The sequence below is a fragment of the Chlorocebus sabaeus genome, chromosome 12, assembly GCF_047675955.1.
Source record: "Chlorocebus sabaeus isolate Y175 chromosome 12, mChlSab1.0.hap1, whole genome shotgun sequence".
NCBI classification, from domain to species: domain Eukaryota; kingdom Metazoa; phylum Chordata; class Mammalia; order Primates; family Cercopithecidae; genus Chlorocebus; species Chlorocebus sabaeus.
In genome coordinates this window covers 63034682-63054511 of record NC_132915.1, presented here as the reverse complement: position 1 = coordinate 63054511, position 19830 = coordinate 63034682, and the positions used below count along the sequence as shown (strand labels likewise).

The 19830-nt window shown below is 45.2% G+C and overlaps 1 protein-coding gene across 2 annotated transcripts; it reads left to right on the top strand.

The window, feature by feature from the left end:
- Window positions 1–34: 34 nt before the first annotated feature.
- SPMIP6 (sperm microtubule inner protein 6) lies at window positions 35–19549 on the top strand. Of its 2 annotated transcripts, XM_073021740.1 has the most exons (7): window positions 35–615; window positions 12208–12352; window positions 15129–15244; window positions 16566–16641; window positions 16875–17109; window positions 18268–18354; window positions 18823–19549. In XM_073021740.1, the coding sequence occupies exons 1-7, from the start codon at window positions 481–483 to the stop codon at window positions 18926–18928; spliced, it is 900 nt and encodes a 299-aa protein (XP_072877841.1). In that variant the 5' UTR covers window positions 35–480; the 3' UTR covers window positions 18929–19549. The 2 variants fall into 2 exon arrangements, with proteins under 2 accessions (XP_072877841.1, XP_037854247.1); XM_037998319.2 differs by lacking the exons at window positions 35–615; window positions 12208–12352; window positions 15129–15244 and having other exon boundaries at window positions 16422–16641; window positions 16875–17104.
- The last annotated feature ends 281 nt before the right edge of the window (window positions 19550–19830 follow it).

Below are 19830 nucleotides of genomic sequence, written 5' to 3'. Positions count from 1 at the left end.
GGGCACACATGTTACTCCACCTGCACCCGTGGGTTCCCAGGCATGCCACTGACCTGCTGCATGACCCTGGGTGAGTCACAACCCCTCCGAACCTCTGTTTCTCTTCAACAGTGAGAAGCCTGACCTAGAAGATCTCCAGAGGCCTCTGAACTCTTAGATATTGGGCTCTTTTGATAGACTTGAGGCAGGAGGGGGTCAGGATCAGGGAGGGAATTAGACCTCCTCACCTTCCCGGGGATGGGGCTGAGTCAGGTGATATCACAATGGGCAGTGCCCATCCTGGAGGGGACATCAGTGTGGGGTGGGAGCAGGAAGGCTGTTGGGGAAGGAAGCTGAGAGATCCTCTGCAGGAGGGGATTACAGCAGCTAGGGGCACCTGCCAGGCTGGAGGTGTGGGTTATCTAGGGGAAGGGTGGTCACTGATGTCCAGCAGGAGCCCTTAACAGGTAGAGCCCATCACAGCATCTCCAAGACCACACCATGTTCCTGTTCTCCCGTAAGACCAAGACCCCTATCAGTACCTACAGTGACTCCTACAGGGCTCCCACCTCCATCAAGGAGGTCTATAAGGACCCACCTCTATGTGCCTGGGAAGCCAACAAGTTTCTGACTCCGGTAAGTGGGAGATTGGCGGGGAGGGGCAGGCTAGAGCGTATGGCCAGTCTGGATGCCTGGCAATGTGTGTTTGTAATTATTTGTAGCTTTGTGTGTGTGTGTGTTTTATTCATTTACCTAGGTACAGAATTTACAATGGTATGTAAAATACCACAAAATCCTGCCTTCATGGAATTACATTAGGGTAAGAGGTAGGAACGGGCAGATAATAAACAAGAAATAAACATGAGTTTTATAAATTCTTCAAAAATACTGTAAAGGAAATAAACAGAGCAGTGGAAATGGAAAGGGAGGGCTACTTAGGTCATGGAAAACCCTCTCTCAAGGTGACAATAAACTGAGACTGGAAAGATGAAATAGAACTAGCCACATGAAGAACTGAAAGAAAAGAAGAGCTGAAAGTTCCAGATGAGTGATCAGAAAGTGCAAAGGCCCTGAGGCTGCCTATGGAATAGGCCAGAAACTGTCCTATACGCATGCCTTTAATATATATGTATCACAGTTTCCTTGCATCTGTGCTTGAAGATTGGTGGCCAGGTGGGAGGAAATCTGTGAGTCTAACTGTGACTCTGCCTAAGAGAATTTATCTGTGTGTACCATCCAACAAAACTTTGCTGAGTATCTTCATCTGTAGGCAACTCAGGATACAAAAGGGAAAGGCCAGACCTTGCCTTTGAGGAGCCCACAGCAAACAAGTGAACAAAGTAGAGTTGCCTGATGTGGAACATGCACCAGCAGAGGTGGAGAGCCAGAAAGGGGAGAGCACTGCCCAACCTGAAGGGCAGATCTACTGAGGGATCCAGGAGGAGGAGGCTTCCAGCAGAAGAGAGTCATGAGAAAAGGCAGCCTGTGGGCAGGGACCTACCAGAAACTGAAACTGCTAGAGCAGGAGAGTTTAGTCCTAGGGTGAGGGAGGAGTCTCCAGACCAAGAAGGGCCTCTCTGGCGATGTTTAGGAGCGTGGACATAAGGCTCCAGGTTTTTGAACCTGGGAGGAAGAGTCATGGTTCAATTGTGAGTTAGGCCACTCTGGCCACAGTGTCAGGGAATTGCAGGGGCTGGGGTTGAGGGCAGGAAGGCCAGCGAGGGGTAAAAGATGAGGAAGGAGGATGTAGGTAGGAGATAAGGCGATTGTCACAGTGAAAAAATGAATTTGTTGAATAGGAGACAATTTTTTTTTTTTTTTTTTTTTTTTTTTGGAGACGAGTCTGGCTCTGTCACCCAGGCTGGAGTGCAGTGACCAGATCTCAGCTCACTGCAAGCTCCGCCTCCCAGGTTCATGCCATTCTCCTGCCTCAGCCTCCTGAGTAGCTGGGACTATAGGCACCTGCCACCTCGCCCGGCTAGTTTTTTGTATTTTTTTAGTAGAGATGGGGTTTCACCGTGTTAGCCAGGATGGTCTCGCTCTCCTGACCTTGTGATCCACCCGTCTTGGCCTCCCAAAGTGCTGGGATTACAGGCTTGAGCCACCGCGCCCGGCCGACAATTTTTTTAAATAACGTATTTTGTCTAACTACAAAATAAATATATGCTCGATGTAGAAAATGCTGATAACTCAGAGATGCACAAAGAAAAAAGGTCTAAAATCCTACTACCTAAAATAACCATTGTTAATATATTATTATATGCCCTTTCAGGAAGCAAATATTGTTTATTATAAAAATAAATAAAATTTATTACAAAATGGTGTATTTAAGGAATCTTTTTGAAAATTTAGGTTCTTTATAAAATTTTGCTAGTATAATCATTCTTATACATGTATCTTTGTACACATTTCCAATTATTCCCTTAGGATAAATTACTAGACATGAAATTGGGAGAAAGGATATACACATTTTTAAAACTTTTGCTATACACCTCAAATTGCCATAATAAGTAAGGGCTGTAACAATTTACATTTCCACATGCAAAATATGAGAGTGCCTGACTGCTTTTCCATACTCAATAGGAGGAAATTTTAAAAAGTAGATGAACAGATTTTGGTCACCATCTGGATGGTGAGGGGAGAGATTAGGGTGACCCTTGAGTTTTTGGCTGTGGCAACTGGAGGAATGCTAATGCTATCAACTGAGGTTTGGAATAGCAGATTAGAGATTTGGAGTTCATTTTAGGGCAAAAATATTTAAGGATATACAGGAAAAGATGTTCGGCAAGTAGTTAGATACAGTTATCTGAAGCAAAGGAAAGGTCTGGGTTATAGATAGAGATCTTGAAGTCATCATCATATAAATGGTAGGTGAAGTCATAGGAAGAGATGAAATTGCCAAAGAAGAGAGAGAAAATGGCCAAGGACATAACTTTGGAGAATATAAATATTTAAGGGTAGGTAAAGGAAGAAAAGCCATAAAAGAAGACAGGGAATTATTGCCAGAGAACTAGGAAGAAAATCAAAGATAAACCAATAAATACAGCATTATTAGCCAAAGATCAATGTCAAGCGTTAGTGACAGAGAAAGAGATCTCTTGGATGTAATGACTCTTGGTAACTTAGCCAGACAGCTTCAGTGAATGGTGAGGAGTGAAAGTCACATAGCAGTGGTATTAAGAATGAAGGAAAAGCCAGGAATGGTGGCTTGCGCCTGTAATCCAAGCACTTTGGGAGGTTGAGGCAGACAGGCAGATTGTTTGAGCCTATGAGTTCAAGATCAGCCTGGGCAACATGGTGAAATCCTGTCTCTACTAAAAATACAAAGATTAGCCAGGTGCAGTGGCATGTGCCCATAGTCCCAGCTACTCGGGAGGCTGAGATGGGAGAATCACTTGAGCCCAGGAGGTTGAGGCTGCAGTGAGCCGTGATCACACTACTTTACTCCAGCCTGGATGACAGAGCAAGGCCCTGTCTCTTTAAAAAAAAAAAAAAAAAAAAAAAAGGAATGAAGGAAAGGCTTCTGCTTTTGGCAGTGTAGTGGTCTAGAAACTCTGAAGGGCCCTCCTGCTTTGAAACAACTTAAGTTCTGAATAAAAATTATTTTGTGTTGGACTGTCATGGAGATGAGTGGTAAGTATAGTTAAAAAGACAGGATTGTCCTGAGGACAAATGCCATTATTAGCACTACAAACAGGCATTTAAGCCTTAAACTAGCTGAAAGATAGAGGAATTAAATCTGTAAATTCCAAACTTAACCAGAAAGTTTCATGTCTCTGCCCCCCAGCATACACATACACACACACACCCCATGAATATTTATCTTCAATGGCGGAAAACATCCTCAATGTAGGTTTCCAGGTATCCTTTGAAGAAAGGGCAATTAAACATGAGCTCACAATAAGAGATAAAAGAAAACAAACACCATATTACAGAATCTGCAGACACAACAAACAATAAACTTAAACTCCCAAGAATTTCAGATATTAGAATTAACAGTTAAATAATATAGAATAATTGGGCCAGGTGCAGTGGCTTACGCCTGTAATCCCAGCACTTTGGGAGGCCAAGGCGGGTGGATCATGAGGTCAGGAGATTGAGAGCATCCTGGCTAACACGGTGAAACCCTGTCTCTACTAAAAATACAAAAAATTAGCCGGGCATAGTGGCGGACGCCTGTAGTCCCAGCTACTCAGGAGGCTGAGGCAGGAGAATGGCATGAACCCAGGAGGCAGAGCTTGCAGTGAGCCGAGATCGTGCCACTGCACTCCAGCCTGGGTGACAGAGCGAGACTCCGTCTCAAAAAATAATAATACAGAATAATTAGGATTTTTTTAAAAATGTGAAATCTGGACAGGCATAGTGGCTTATGCCTGCAGTAATCCCAGCACTCTGGAAGGCTGAGACAGGAAGATCACTTGAGGCCAAGAGTTCAAGACTAGCCTGGGCAACATAGTGAGACCTTGTCTCTATTTAAAAAATAAAAATAACTAAAAATATGAAATCATTAAAATAAGCAAGCAATAACAGATTATTAAAAAATGAGTAGACAAATGTAAAAAGGAACTGAATAGAATTTTTAGAAATGAAAAATGTATTTGCTAAACTAAAAATTCAGCAGATGGATTAAAGAGCAGAGTCAACACAGCTGAAAAGTCCAGTGAAATGAAAAATAGACTGAAAGAATTTTCCCAGAATGCAGCACAGAGAGACAAAGAGATGAAAATATGAAAGAAACATTAAACGATATGAAAGACAGAATGAGAAGATCTCACACACATCTAATGGGAGTCTCAGAAGGAAAGAGCATAAAGAACAGGCATTATCTAAAAAGAAAAAGGCTCAGAATTTTCCAGAACTAACAAAATAAGTGAATCCACACATAGAGAAAAAAATAGAAGAAATTCCACAGTTAGGCACCTCACAGTGAAACGGCAGTTCACCAGCTTAAGAGATGACCTTAAAAGCAGACAGAGAAAAAGATATTTTCAAAGTGTCATCTTTTCAAAAACCAAGGAAAGATAAGATATTTACAGGCAAACAAAAATGAAAATGTTTACTATCATCAGGTCTATATACAATAAAGGAACTTCTAAAGGATATACTCTGGGGAGAAGGAAAATGATCACAGAAGGAAAGTCTGAGATGCAAGAAGGAATGGTAAGGAACTGATAAACATGAGGTAAATTTAAGCAAACATTATAGAAAATAATTATAATGGCTTTTAATTTGTAATATTTAAAGGAAGAACTAAAATATTAGAAAACTATCATTTAAGTTGGAATAGGACAGAGTTAAGTGTTCCTAGATTCTCCCATTGTTCTAAAGAGAGCATAAGATATTACAGTTTTGTACTGTCAACTAGCTGGAACTATAATTGCAAGAATTCCCTTTGCTAAATATTTCCCAATTGGCCATGAGAGAAATCTGCATATTTGGAAAGCATAAATGAAAGAATAGCCATTTTTGCCCTCTGAAGATTGATGTGGGGTACCAAGCACTGTGGCAGCTTATGCACAATGTCGCTGATTTAGTACTTCACCTTATTGCCATAGGGCAGCACTTGGTTACAACTCCTCTAGCTCCCACTGGATCTCCTTCAGCCTCTCTGGGTCCTGGGCCAGGTGTATGTGCAATTCCACGGCAAAGGGCACCAGCTTGTCCTGAAGGCCATCCATATCATTAGTGTTGTAGGTAATGAGACAGATGCAAATTCAACTTTGTCCTCCTCATGAGTTCCAGTTTGTCCTTGCTCTTACACACTTCATATCCAGTTCTCCTTCCTGATGCCAGCCACTAACTTCAGGCTTAAAAATAGATGCAAAGAAACAGCTTTGCAGAGTTCTTAACCAGTATCCACAATTGTGTAAAGTCTCATCTCTCAAGTAAATCCCTTATGCTGTATCACTAAAAGTGGTTTCTCTGATCCAAATTTGACTGATATGGATACAATAAAAAAAACCTGAGTAAGCTAAAAAGTAACAGACAAAAGAGATTTTCAGATTACACACACACACACACACACACACACACAGTTTTTAGATGGAGCACTACAAAAATGACAAAGTTTCAATTCACCAGAAAGATATTATAATTACAAACTTGTATTGGCCTGATAGAATTACTAGAAGGACCTGTAATTCTAGCACTTTGGGAGGCCCAGGTAGGAGGATCATTTGAGCCCAGGAGTTTAGGACCAGCCTGGACAACATAGCAAGACCCCATCTCCACAAAAAAATTTAAAAATTAGCTGGGTGTGATGGTGTGTGCTTATAGTCAGGAAGCTGAGACAGGAAGATGGCTCGAGCCCAGGAGTTTGAGGCTGCAATGAGCCACAATCACACCACTGTGTTCCAGCCTGGGTGACAAAGTGAGACCCTGTCTCAAAAACACAAAAACAAAAACAAAAGAAAACAAAACAAAACAGAAACATGCCAGCCTGAGCAACAAAGCAAGATATTATCTCTACAATTTTTTAAAAAATAAAAATAAAGAATTACCAGACGGAGAAATTGGCAAAATATACCATATTAGATTGTAACACACTACAATTACTGATAGGTCAAGCAGACATCCCCAACCCCCCAAAAAAGCAAAGATCTAAAACTCTTGAAATATAATTAATATACTTGATTTATTTAACATAAATAAAACCCTGAACCCAACAACTACAGATTTAAACATACAAGGAACATGATAAAAGTTGACCAAGTACTAGGTTATAAAACAAACATAAATAGAATTCAAAGATTGACATCATGCAAAATAACTGTCTCTAACCTCAATGTAATAAAATTACAGATCAACAAGAAAAAGATAACCAAAATCCTTTGTAAGTTAAAATTTTTGAAAAACACCATTCTAAATAATAGGTCAAATAAGAAATCAAAACAAATGGAAATATACTCAGAACTGAAAAGACTGCATATCAAAACTTGTGGGGTACAATAAAAGTTGTACAGGAAAACCTATATCCCTAAATCCTTGTCTTAAAAAAATGTGAAATATAAATTACCTCAGCATCAAACTTAACAACTTACAGGGAAAGGAATAAATGTAAAAAAAATAGAAGAATGGAGATAATGAAAATAAGAGCAAAAGTTAAACTAGAAAGCAAAGATTCAACAAGATGAACAGGCAAAAGTTGGTTCTTTGATGAGGCTCATAAAATAGACAAATCTCTAGAGAATTAAGAAAACCAGCCAGGCACGGTGGCTCAAGCCTGTAATCCCAGCACTTTGGGAGGCCGAGACAGGCAGATCACGAGGTCAGGAGATCAAGACCATCCTGACTAACACGGTGAAACTCCGTCTCTACTAAAAAATACAAAAAACTAGCCGGGCAAGGTGGCAGGCACCTGCTACAGTAGTCCCAGCTACTCGGGAGGCTGAGCCAGGAGAATGGCATGAACCCGGGAGGTGGAGCTTGCAGTGAGCTAAGATCTGGCCACTGCACTCCAGCCTGGGTGACAGAGCGAGACTCCATCTTAAAAGAAAAAAAAAAAAAAAAAAGAAAAACAAGGCACAGACAAAAGAAGGGTCTAACAATGGATGTAGAAAAAAAAAGTAAGAGAATGTTCTGAACAACTTTATGCTAATAAAATTGAAAACAAATGGACAAACACTAGAAAAATAAGACTTGCCAAACCAGTTCAAGAATTGGAAAAAATCTGAATGCTTCTATAACAATTTAACAAAATTAAACCAGTAATTTGAAAACTTTCCACAAAGAAAACACCCAGCATAGATAAACAGTTACATTCCTCAAATGCTCAAAGAACAGTTGTCTTAATCTTATACAAACTGTCAGAGAACAGAAAAAAAGAGGATGCTTCCTAACTCATTCTATGAACCCAGCATAACTTTGATACATTAATCAAGAAGGCCAGGTGCAGTGGCTCACACCTGTAATCCTAGGACTTTGAGAGACTGAGGCAGGAGGATTGCTTGAGCCCAGGAGTTCAAGACCAGCCTGGGCAACATAGTGAGACCCCCTTCTCTAAAAAATAAATTTAAAAATTAGCCAGGTGTGGTGGCACGCACCTATGGTCCCAGCTGCTATGGAGGCTGAAGCAGGAGAACTGCATGAGCCCACAAAAAAAATTAATCAAAAGTGTATAAGAAAATAAAAGTATACAGGCCAATTCACTCATAAATACAAAAGCAAAAATTCTAAATAAAATATTAGAAAACTGTATCCAGCAGTGTATAAAAAATAATTTGTGATGGTTACATTATATTTATTTCATAAGTGCAAGGATGGTTTAACATTAGGAAAGTAAATATCATTCATCACATTAACAGATTCAAGAAAAAAAAGATCATTTCAAAATATGCAGAAATGGATATGAGATCTTACTAAAAATTCTTGAACTGCACACTTTGAGTGAAGTTTATGGTATGTAAATTATACCTCAATGAAGCCATTTTAAAAAGATGCAGAAATAGCAGTTGCTAAAATGTATTACCCATTTATAACTAAAAAAGAAAAACTTTGCAAATATAACCTGATTAAAAAAATACCAAAAATATACAGCCAACATTATTCTGATTAAATGTTAGAAGCATTCTTTTAAAAGTTGGAATCAAGGCAAGGATGTTCACTACTTCTATTCAGCATTGTACTGGAGGTCCTGGCAAGGACACCACAAAAAAAGTAAAAAGATATAAGAATAGGAAAGGAAAAAACAAAATTGTCATTATTTGCAGACAATACAACTGCATATATAGAATCTACAAATTGGCTGGCCCAAGGTAGTGAGTTATCTCAATTGATTGTTCACAGTCAGTTACAGATCAAACTCCTTGTTCCACTCTTTCTCTCCTTCTCACTAGTGTGCTGGACTAGTCTTAAAAAAAAAAAAAAAAAAAGAATCTACACACATTGTTAGAATAATTGGATAAATATTAAAAGTCAATCACATTTCTTCACACAAACAAATATTTAGGAAGCATAATTTTTAAAATATACATCATTCATTCTAGCATCAAAAAATAATTAGAAATCTAACGATGTGTGTAAAACTATATGGATAATATTATAAAACTTTATTGAATACTTTTTAAAAACTACTTAAATAAATGGAGAGATATAACATGCTCACGAATGGGAAGAGTTACTATCATAAAGATTCAGTATCACCAGGCACAGTTCTCAGCACTTTAGGAGGCTGAGGCAGGCAGATTGCTTGAACTCAGGAGTTTAAGACCAGTCTGGGCAATATGGTGAAACCTCATCTCTACAAAAAATACAAAAATTGGCAGGGCATGGTGGCATGTACCTGTAGTCCCAGCTACTAATTAAAATTCCAACAGGATTTTTTGAAGACTTCAACAAACTTTTTAAAATTTATAGAGATGGGCAAAAGTTCAAGAAATAGCTATAACACACTTAAAGAAGATGAGTTTTCCAAACTCCTGACAGATTAAATATGGAAAGTAACACTGTTTTGTGTTTACAAGGAAATACAGAACATTGTCTCCATTATCTGAGAGTATGGATGAATTTCTTAAACAATTCACAGAAAGCACTGACCACAAAAGAAGAGGTTCATCAAGAAACTATAAAGAAAAGTAAAAGCCAGGTACAATGGCTCACACCTGTAATCCAAGTACCTTGGGAGTCTAAGGTAGGAGGATCACTTGAGCTCAGTTCAAGACCACCCTGGGCAACACAGGGAGACATCTTCTCTACAAACAAATTAAAAAAAAAAAAATTCAGCTGGGTGTGGTGGTGTGCACCTGTAGTCCCAGCTACTTGGTAGGCTAAGGCAAGAGGATAGCTTTAGCCCAGCAGGTAGAGGTTACAGTGAACTGTGATTGTGCCACTGCACTGCAGGCTGGGCAACAGTGAAACCCTGTCTCCAAAAAAAAAAAAAAAAAAAAAAAAGACAGAAGTCACAAACAGAAAAGATATTTGCAACATGTGTAAGTGCCAATAGTAAAGGACTAATATACAGAATATATAAAGAATTATAATTCTCTTGGTTAAAATTGAACACGTTTTGACACCCTCCTAAAACCCGTCTAAAACTACAGTAAATGAATATTTAAGAGATAAACTCACAAGGATAGTGAGAAGGAAGAGGCAATGGCAACACAATTTTGGAAGCTGGAAAAGATGATAAATAAGCAGTAACTGACTTAGCAGATCTGAGAAAGCTAAATCTAAAGCCAGCAATGGAAAAACCAAGCCATAATTAAACTTAAAACTGCAGAATTTCTGAAAGGCTCAGGAATTGGTAATCCTAGGCTTCTCTGGAACTGAGGATGGGATAGGACCAATGCAAAAATAAGGATTATTTGAAAGCTGTTAAGAAGTAGTTAGGCCAGGCGAGGTGGCTCACGCCTGTAATCCCAGCACTCTGGGAGGCTGAGGTGGACGGACCACCTAGGGTCAGGAGTTTGAGACCAGCCTGGCCAACATGGTGAAACCTACTCTACTAAAAATACAAAAAAAAAAAAAAAAAAAAAGCCGGGCGTGGTGGCAGGCGCCTGTAATCCCAGCTACTTGGGAGGCTGAGGCAGGAGAATCACTTGAACCCGGGAGGCAGAGGTTGCAGTAAGCCAAGATGGCGCCATTGCACTCCAGCCTGGGTGAGAAGAGTGAAACTCCATCTAAAAAAAAAAAGCAGTTAAACCCACTAATCACCCCTTCTATTTCATGCCACAGGGTAACTGCCCACCTCTGTCTCTGCTAAAGTCAGGAGACTAATTTTTGGCAAGGACCTCAGGACTGGGGATACCAATTGAGGACAGGGTACTATTTTGAAAACAAGTGAACCTCCATATATTAAATGCTAAAATCCCCAGCGCAATCTTCAGCACTAGATTCTCAGAACACTGGCAGCTAAGTCATTAACCTCAGGCCAAAGGTTGAAGGAGTATTTTCTGAAGAATCTCATCAGCCAAGAGGAAAGACCTACAGATATTGACATTAGAGTTTGCAAAACATTGTCCAACGAGATCATCCTACAGTGATGCTGATGGTGGACAAAGCCCACACACAGCTCAAAGCCTTCAATAAGCTTTTATAATCTGCTACGTATCAACAGGAGTAGACAAAGAGGAAACATCTGAGGAAAGCATCTAACAGAAAAATTGATGATGTCTATGAATTCTTCTAAATGACTGTTTTGTTTTTGTGTGTGTATGCGTGTTTAGCGTGTAAGTGGGTATATCTGAGTGTGTATGTATGAATATTCATCTATATGTGCATCTATGGATGTATCTGGGTACACAGGGCTGTGTGTGTGTGTATGTGTGTGTGTGTAAAGCTCAGAGAAATGCTGAGTCACAGGACCCATGCACCCACATCTGCCATATTCTGCCCTCCACCCACATAGAAGTGTGAATGTGCAGGATCTGCTCACAGAATAATGTCAGCTGGGCACAGTTGATCCCAGAAGCCCCTGAGCAGAGAGGTTTTCAGGATGGTTGGAGCACTGGGAGCAACCAGGTCTCAGCCTTGGCCAAGAGAAGGGCGATGTGTGGTGGCTCATGCCTGTAATCCCAGCATTTTGGGAAGCCAAGATGGGAAGATCCCTTGAGTCCAGGAGCTCGCCACCACACCCAGCTAATTTTTGTATTTTTAGTAGAGACAGGGTTTCACCGTGTTGGCCAGGATAGTCTCTATGTCTTGACCTCATGATCCGCTAGGATTACAGGTGTGAGCCACCACGCCCAGCCGGGAATTACATTTTAAAGTAGGTGCCCCTCCAGCACTGTCCTTCATTTTCCTTAAGATGCCAGATTCCCAGAGAGCCTTTCCTGTCCAAGACACCTACATAAGGCAGCCAGCTCCCAGGGTAGCCCCCTTTTCTGAGACTACAGATTGTGCCAGGGCCTGATGCACTGTTGGCAGAGACCCAGCCCTGCTCCCAGGCAGCATACAGTCTAGGAGAAAAAGGGAAGGTAAATGTAGCTCTGACCTTCATGAGCTCCCCGCGAAATGGCAGAAATGAGAAAGTCAGAAAACTACTCTGACTTAAGGCCACTGCTTGGCTCCAAGCCCCAAGCTTGGATGAAAAGAAAGGAAGAAAGAGTAATTCAGACAAGAGAACTGTGCAGAGGATCCAAGGCTGGCATGGGAATCCCTCTGACATGGGGAGGGGGGTTGGGAGACCCACCTGGGCTGACTTTCTCAAGAGAGGCTGGATCTAGTTCCAGCAAGAGCCCAGGGCTGGGGTCTCTATGCTCCTAACCACTTCTCCCCTCTCCCCTTGCCCAGGGTCTGACTCATACCATGGAGCAACATGTGGATCCCGAAGCCTTGCAGAAGATGGCCAAATGTGCTGTACAGGACTACACTTATAGGGGGTCCATATCAGGCCACCCCTATTTGCCTGAGAAGTACTGGCTTTCTCAAGAGGAAGGTAAGGCCTCCCTTTTGCTGACCCCTAAAATGACACCCAACCTGAACTCAACCACCTGGATCCTGACCTCCATCCTGATTCTCTTTTTTTTTTTTTTTTTTTTTTTTTTTTTTTTTTTTTTTTGAGACGGAGTTTCATTATTGTTACCCAGTCTGGGTGCAATGGTGTGATCATCTCGGCTCACTGCAACCCACTTCCACCTCCCGGATCCAAGTGATTTTCCTACCTCAGCTTCCTGAGTAGCTGGGACTACAGGCATGTGCCACCAGGCCCTGCTAATTTTTGTATTTTCAGTAGAGATGGGGTTTCACCATGTTGGCCAGGCTGGTCTCGAACTTCTGACCTCAGGTGATCCACCTGCCTCAGCCTCCCAAAGTGCTGGGATTACAGGCCTGAGCCACATGCCCGGCCTCCATCCTGATTCTATGTCAACTTTATCTCCACCCATGACCTAGATTTCTTCCCTAACCACCCCCCACTCCCAACCACCTGACCTGAGCCTGGCCCTGGAGGAGATGACCTAGGCCCTGCCTTTTGGAGTTCTTCTCTGTGGGGAAAAAGAAGCTGGAAGGGCCCTGGGTCCCATTCTTAGAGAGTTGGAGAAAGGATTAACCTCCCACAAACAGATCCCTCCAAGTGCATTCTGGATGCCATCTCCTCCCATCTTCCCAGCCACCCTCCTCCCATCAGCTCCCTCCATCTCTCCTGCATCCCTCTGCCCCACCACACCTCTTTCCCTCAACCTGGAACCTTCTCTAGTTTCTTCCCAACTAAAAATTATCTCTTGCTCCTCTCCTCAACAGCCTAGGTTCTCAGAAACGTGGTCCATACTCACTGTCTCTATTTCCTCACCCTTTCTTATACCTTATGAGAAACTGTCTTTCTCATTTGCTTGGATGTCTATAATCTGTCTAGCTGTACATTCGAAAAGAATGTGCCCCTCCATCGAGCACAGCGCCAGGTTTCAGAAGTCTTTGTGGAATGGACTGAGAATTCCCAATGGAAGTTGGGAATGTGCATCTCCTACAATGAAACAATAAATTGCTCTTGTGTGGCTCTGATTACCAAATCCACAGGACTCTGCAGTCTTTACCCTCTGAGACCTTTACCCTCCTAAACCAATGAATTGCACTCTTCTGACCACTCTCTACTTGTTTTGTTGTTGTTGTTGTTTTGTATGTTAGTCCTCCAGCACACATGCTATGACCCCACTCTATTTCTTGAAACAACTTCCTCCTCAGTTTATCTGATGCCTCCCTTTCCTGTGCATCCACTGTGGAAACTGGGATTCCTCGGGATGTTATCCTGCACCCTCTTCTCCCCTTGCTCCTCCTCCAAGGCCATTTGATTTAACACAAGGCTTTAATTACTGACAGCTTCAAATCCTAATTTCCAGATTTGTCCTCTCACCTGAATTCCACTCTTCTTCATATGCTTATAGTCATCTTGACCTGGATGTCCCCAAACACCTCAGTTTCAGTATGTGCAAATCGCCATCCCCGAACTCCAAATCCCAGCACTCCATCTCTCCCCTCACATAGCTGCTCTTTGCTAGGGCTTCCTCCACACCGTCTCACATATGTATTCTTTCAGACTGTTGGATCATGGAGGGCCTTGTAGGACAGGCTTAGATGAGTGGGGGCTAAGGGGGACAAACCCTATAGGGTTTTAAGTAGGAGAATGTCTTGGTCAAATTTTCATTTGTGAAAAAGTACCACAGCTGCTATGTCAAGGCTGGATTATAGGATTTCAAAGGTGAGGCAAGGAGAATAGTAGAATAATCATAATAGTTTTTTATGTGCCAAGCATCATTCTAAATGTCTTACATATACTAACTTATTTAAACCTCACAGCAACCCTGTGAAGTAAATAGTACTATCATCCCCATTTTAAAGTTGGAGAAACTGAGACACAGCAAAATTAATTAACTTGGTAAAGGTCACATAGATAACAATTGGCAAAACTGAAATTTAAACACAAGTAGTCTATCTGCAGAGATAGGTATCTATTAACCAAGACATTATATTGTCTCCTTGTTAAGGTGCTGAGAAGATATGAAAGTGAGATCATGGGGTACTGGAAGACAGACTAGATTCAAGTTATTGATTGATCAATTGATTGATTGAGACTGAGTCTTGATCCATCACCCAGGCTGGAGTGCAGTGGCACAACCTCGGCTCACTGAAACCTCTGCCTCCCTGGTTTGAGGGATTCTTGTGCCTCAGCCCCCTGAGTAGCTGGGTTTACAGGTGCATGCCAACCATGCCCAACTAAGTTTTGTATTTTAGTAGAGACAGGATTTTGCCATGTTGGCCAGGCTGATCTCAAACTCCTGATCTCAAGTGATCTTTCTGCCCTGGCATCCCAAAGTGCTAGGATTACAGGCATGAGCCACCTTGCCTGGCCAGATTCAAGTGATTTTGAAGGAGGCAGAATAGGCAAACCTTGGAGCCTAGAGTAGAAGATGAGAGAGAGAGAGGAATTGGGAAGAGGCCCCTTGTCCAGGCTGGCTGATTGAAAAAGGGTAGTAGCAGGATGAAAAGTGGCTGGCACAGTGGATTCAGACTAAACTCAGAAGGTTGCCTTAGGTGGGACATGGGCTACATCTCAGTGCTTAAGACAAGTGTAGGCCTGGCTGGGTTTGGGGTCTGGCTTGAGGACAGTCTGTGAGGGTCAGCTTTGTGCCGGGAATCGGAAGAGAAACATGTAGGGGATCCCAGATCCTGGAGTAGAGTAAGAAGTAACACTATTTGACATCTCCACTCCTATTATCCAGCAGACAAATGCAGCCCAAACTACCTGGGCAGTGACCGGTACAACACATGGAGGATGGAACCTTACAACAGCAGCTGCTGCAACAAGTATACCACCTACCTTCCTCGGCTGCCTAAGGTATCTACTGCACCCTGCACAGATGTCTGGGGACTGGGACACGCATACCCCACCACCTCCCAAACCACAGTGACTGATATTTCACCATTAGGTCATCATTGCTTTCCCAACAAATGCCCCAGGGCTCTTCTCCATCTGTGAAACTAGAGTTTGTATTTTTTTTTTTGTTTTGTTTTTAGATAGAGTCTCACTCTATCACCCAGGCTGGAGTGCAGTGGCACAATCTCGGCTCACTGCAACCTCTGCCTCCTGGGTTCAAGCAATTCTGCTGCCTCAGACTCCCGAGCAGCTGGGATTATAGGCGTATGCCATCACACCTGGCTAATTTTTGTATTTTTAGTAGAGTCGGGGATGTTGCCATGTTGGTCAGGCTGGTCTTGGACTCCTGGCCTCAAGTGATCTGCCTGCATCGGCCTCCTAAAGTGCTGGGATTACCTGCATGAGCCACTGCGCCCGGCCGGGTTTGAATTTTTTTAGTTGAAAAAGGAACCCAGAAGTGGGGCTGTGCTGGCCCCCTGGCTCTCAGTCTCTGGGGATTGGGTGCCCTGGGCCCCAATCCCTGGCTGGGCTCTGTAGGGACATGGCTGGTGTGCACTCCATGATATGCTACTTTTCCGAAGCTTGCCAGCTGGCCCCTCCCCATATAGTCTGGGCCCTGTGATACTGGGGCTAGCCAAAGAGTCAGTGATACACTGCATCTCCCTGCTCCACCTTCTCCTCCTTTGTGATGTGAGCACAGACGGAAGGAGGAAGACCAAGGCTACTTAGTAGCAGTGCAGATACGGGAGAGTCTTCCAAGGACATAGGAGAAGGTCCAGCCACGGCCACAGACTCAAGGGCACCCGAGAGGACCCAAAACCAGAGCCAGGGCTCTTAACTGCAGGCTGATGGCTGACCCTGGGTTGATGAACCCTTTTGAATTAGAACTTCCTCAAGAATCAGAATCTTTCACAAGTTCTTCACGGAATGGGCAAGCAATATTGAAAACCCCCTATTAGAGAGACACCCAGACACAGCTAAACAGAGTCAGCTAGACAAAGAGGGGTAAGATCAAAGGCAAACGCTGAGACAGGATTGTCACAGGCCCAGGAGCCAAACTCCATGCACCTTCAGCTCTCCCCATCCCACCCCGCCCCTGTAGGCAGCGTAAACGCGTTGCCAGGCGACAGCCGCAAACACTCAGAGCCCTGGAGAGGTGGGGAGCTGCTGAAGGGCGGGAGAAGGCGCAGCGTGGCGATAGGTCTGGGTGTTCTGGGAGGACCCCTAAAAGGGAGCAGCTCTGCCAGGTCAGAGCTTGAGGTAGCATGTGTGCCACTTCCAGGAGGCCGGGATGGAGACAGCAGTTCGAGGAATGCCCTTGGAATGCCCTCCTAAGCCGGAGCGGCTCAATGCCTACGGTAAAGAGTGGTAGTGGGGCGTTGGAAAGAACGGGTGGGGAGGGTAGGGGAAAGCCGGGAGGAGGGCGGGATGGGGACCTGAAGTATGAGTAGGAGGCCGAGGGTCCTGGAGAGGGTGGAACCCTGAATCTGTCCGTCCCTGCTTTTGTCTCCGCCTCACTCTGTGACCCGGCCTCTTCCCATCCCTGTGCATCTGTCTTGGGGTCTCCTGCGCTGGGGACCCGCGGGCGCAGAGCGCGAAGTGATGGTGAACATGCTGAACTCACTGTCGCGGAACCAGCAGCTGCCGCGGATCACGCCCCGATGCGGGTGCGTGGACCCGCTGCCCGGCCGCTTGCCCTTCCACGGTTACGAAAGTGCTTGCTCGGGCCGCCACTACTGTCTGCGTGGGATGGACTACTACGCCAGCGGGGCGCCCTGCACCGACCGCCGCCTGCGGCCTTGGTGCCGGGAGCTACCGACTGTAAGGTTCGCAGGGCTCCGCCCGCCTCAGCCGGGCTCCACCCCACACAAGCCCCGCCCCAGAACCCCGCCCTCTTCCAGCCCGGCCCGCCTCCGTGCCGGCCCCCAGCCTGCTCTAGCACCGCGCGGCAGGCTCTCGAGGCCGCGCCGTGTCCCGCCCTTGGGCTCCAAGGCCTGAACTAACAACTGAGGCGGGAGAACCAGCACGAAGGTTACTCCAAGTCCCCGACCCCTGTCCCTCTCAAACTGGGCTCAAGGTCAGCCTGGCCTCTCTATGTGCTCTGGAGGTCCCGCCTGAGGTTTTTGAGGAAGAAACCCCGCACATCAGTGGCATCCTCTTCCCACATCTCCTTGGCCCTGCCCCCTTCCCTAGACACCTGGCCCTAGAGACGCAGGTTCTAGCCTGTGGAGTGCCCTGCGTTCTCAGAAAAATGTCCTCTCTTGCTGGGCCCCCGTCACCGTCGGTAGTGGGTGCGGTCATTCGCAGGGGCTACGTGAGCCCGGAAATGGTGACCACTTTACCAGAATGACTCTGGCCTCCTCGGATCCCGCACCACCTGCGGAGGTAGCCACTCTCCCGTGTTATTGCTAAGAAAACGGGTCCGAGCGCACAGCTGGAGCCCAGACTGCAGCGCGGCATTCGTCCTGCACCCGGCGGCAGCCAAGCCTGGGGGAACTTTGTCCGCGGTAGCCCTGAGAGCTGTGCAGTGGGGGTCCGTAGTGATCCCCCGCCCCTCTCCAGGTCGAGAGAGCCTGATTCATTGTGGAAGACTGAGTCTTGTCCCTCTCAAAGGCATAGGGGAGTAGGAAAGTGTCCGAGCCTCTAGAAAGCTCAGAAACGATGCCTCATCCTAGTGCTGGAGAAATTGCTGTCCAGTGGCGGGGATCTGGTGGTTCCAGGTCCTCAACGACCGGAGCCCGACCCTCCCCAGGGACCAGCGCTCTTCCCTGAACAGCAGAAATGAGGCCTTGCCGGGAGGGAGACTTCCAAGGGGGGTTCCCGAGTCGGTGCTGCAGTGGGGGTTTTGAAGGGTGAGAAAGGAGAGGAGGATTTCCGAGCCTTGAGACGAACACCTTAAGTGCCGCCCAGGGGCTTGATCTAAGTCGGGGGATGAGAGTCAAAAGGCCCAACCCCTCCCTGCTCGCGGCTTCCTTCTTCTCCAGTTGTGTACCTCCCTACGAGCACCGGCCCGGAATGCAGTGTGCTGTTACAACTCCCCTGCCGTCATACTACCCATATCCGAACCTTAGGTAAGTCTAACGGGCACACACTCATTTGCACACGCACCCTGAAGTCTTGGTGAGGCGGGGCTGGGGGAGGATGGCTGGTAGATGGGATGAGAACGCCCCGCTGCGGTGCACTGACAGGCAGATACCACCAGGGGGAGCTAGTGCCATGGAGCAGTCAAAGGAGGTAAGGACAGAGGACCTTAGGACAGGGCTGGGAGGCCTGTATTGAAGGGTTACAGGTTGGCAGTTGGCTTACAGCCAAAGGCGTTGGGTTCAGAGCTTGAAGTAACGAGTAAGAAGTCGATGTTAAGGAAGAAATATTGGGTATCAGCAACTTAACAGTAGAACCTAAGGTCAGGAGGTCAGTATTGGAACCCAAGTTCAGTGCTATAGGCAAAGTATAGGGATAAGGTTAGCATTGCAAACTGGAGTCAGATATTCACTTTGACATATGAGGATCCAAAAGGGCTGACCCATCTCTTCCTGTAGATGGGACACAAGTCACTTCAAGAAGTCTGGTGGTCCCCAGAGAAACAACTATGTTATCCATCCTGAGTTTGTGTCTGAGACCTATCCTGACTATCGTTGCTGGTAGAGCCTGGGCTTGCTGGGCCACGGGGACAGAGCAATAAATAAACTCTTCACCCCCAAAGCCTGCCTCCTGTGTCCTTACCCAGCAGAATCTGGAAGTGAAGGGCCTGTCACTCGGGCCTCTACCAAACCCCTTCAACTGAGATGCAATTTTTCTCAAAGTCACCCTTCCCTGAGCCCTTCCAACCCCATCATCTCAGTATGTCCCTGAGTGCCCTCCTGACACAGAACAGTAGCCCTATATCCAGCTGCTGTCCTACTCCCCTGCATCCCAGAGCCCAAACGAATGTGTCCACCCTGCAATGCAGGCAGGAGCCATCTACTTCCCACCCCACGAAGACCCTCCAGCTAACATTTCTTCAGTATGCCCCCAAACTTAGACGCCCTCCCACTCATCAAAGGACCCAGGATCCTTCCTTCCACAGTCAAAGCCGTATCCCTACACGCAAAGCTCTTGATCTCTGCTTCCAGGAGTCCCCATCACAGCCTCCCAAAAGCCTCTCTGTGCTCAGACACCCTTGCTGCAAAGGTGTGTCCCCCATTCCAAGTCCAACTGGTGAAAACATAATTTTGAAGGGTCTCATGACCACGAAATTTCAAGTTGCAAAACAAAGCCCTGTTTCTCTGCCCCTCAGGGAGCGAGAGGGGCCATTCTAAAATCTCTGGGATCTTCAGTATTTTCCTTTCTGCATCAATTAATATGAAACCAGCTAGGTCCAGTGGCTCACACCTGTAATCCCAGCACTGTGGGAGGCTGAGGCAGGAGGATCACTTGAGCCCAGGAATTCGATAACAGCCTGGGGCAACATAAGGAGACCCCTTCTCTACAAAAAGTTTAAAAATTAGCAGGGTATGGTGGCACGTACATGTGGTCCCAGTTACTCAGGAGGCTGAGGTAGGAGGGGA

Excerpts from the sequence above, each read along its gene's own strand:
- SPMIP6 (XM_073021740.1), top strand. The coding sequence starts at position 481 with ATGTTCCTGTTCTCCCGTAAGACCAAGACCCCTATCAGTACCTACAGT. Across the intron at positions 15,245-16,565 it reads ACCTTCCTCGGCTGCCTAAG|GAGGCCGGGATGGAGACAGC; the intron begins GTATCTACTGCA and ends TGCCACTTCCAG. Across the intron at positions 16,642-16,874 it reads GGAGCGGCTCAATGCCTACG|AGCGCGAAGTGATGGTGAAC; the intron begins GTAAAGAGTGGT and ends CCGCGGGCGCAG.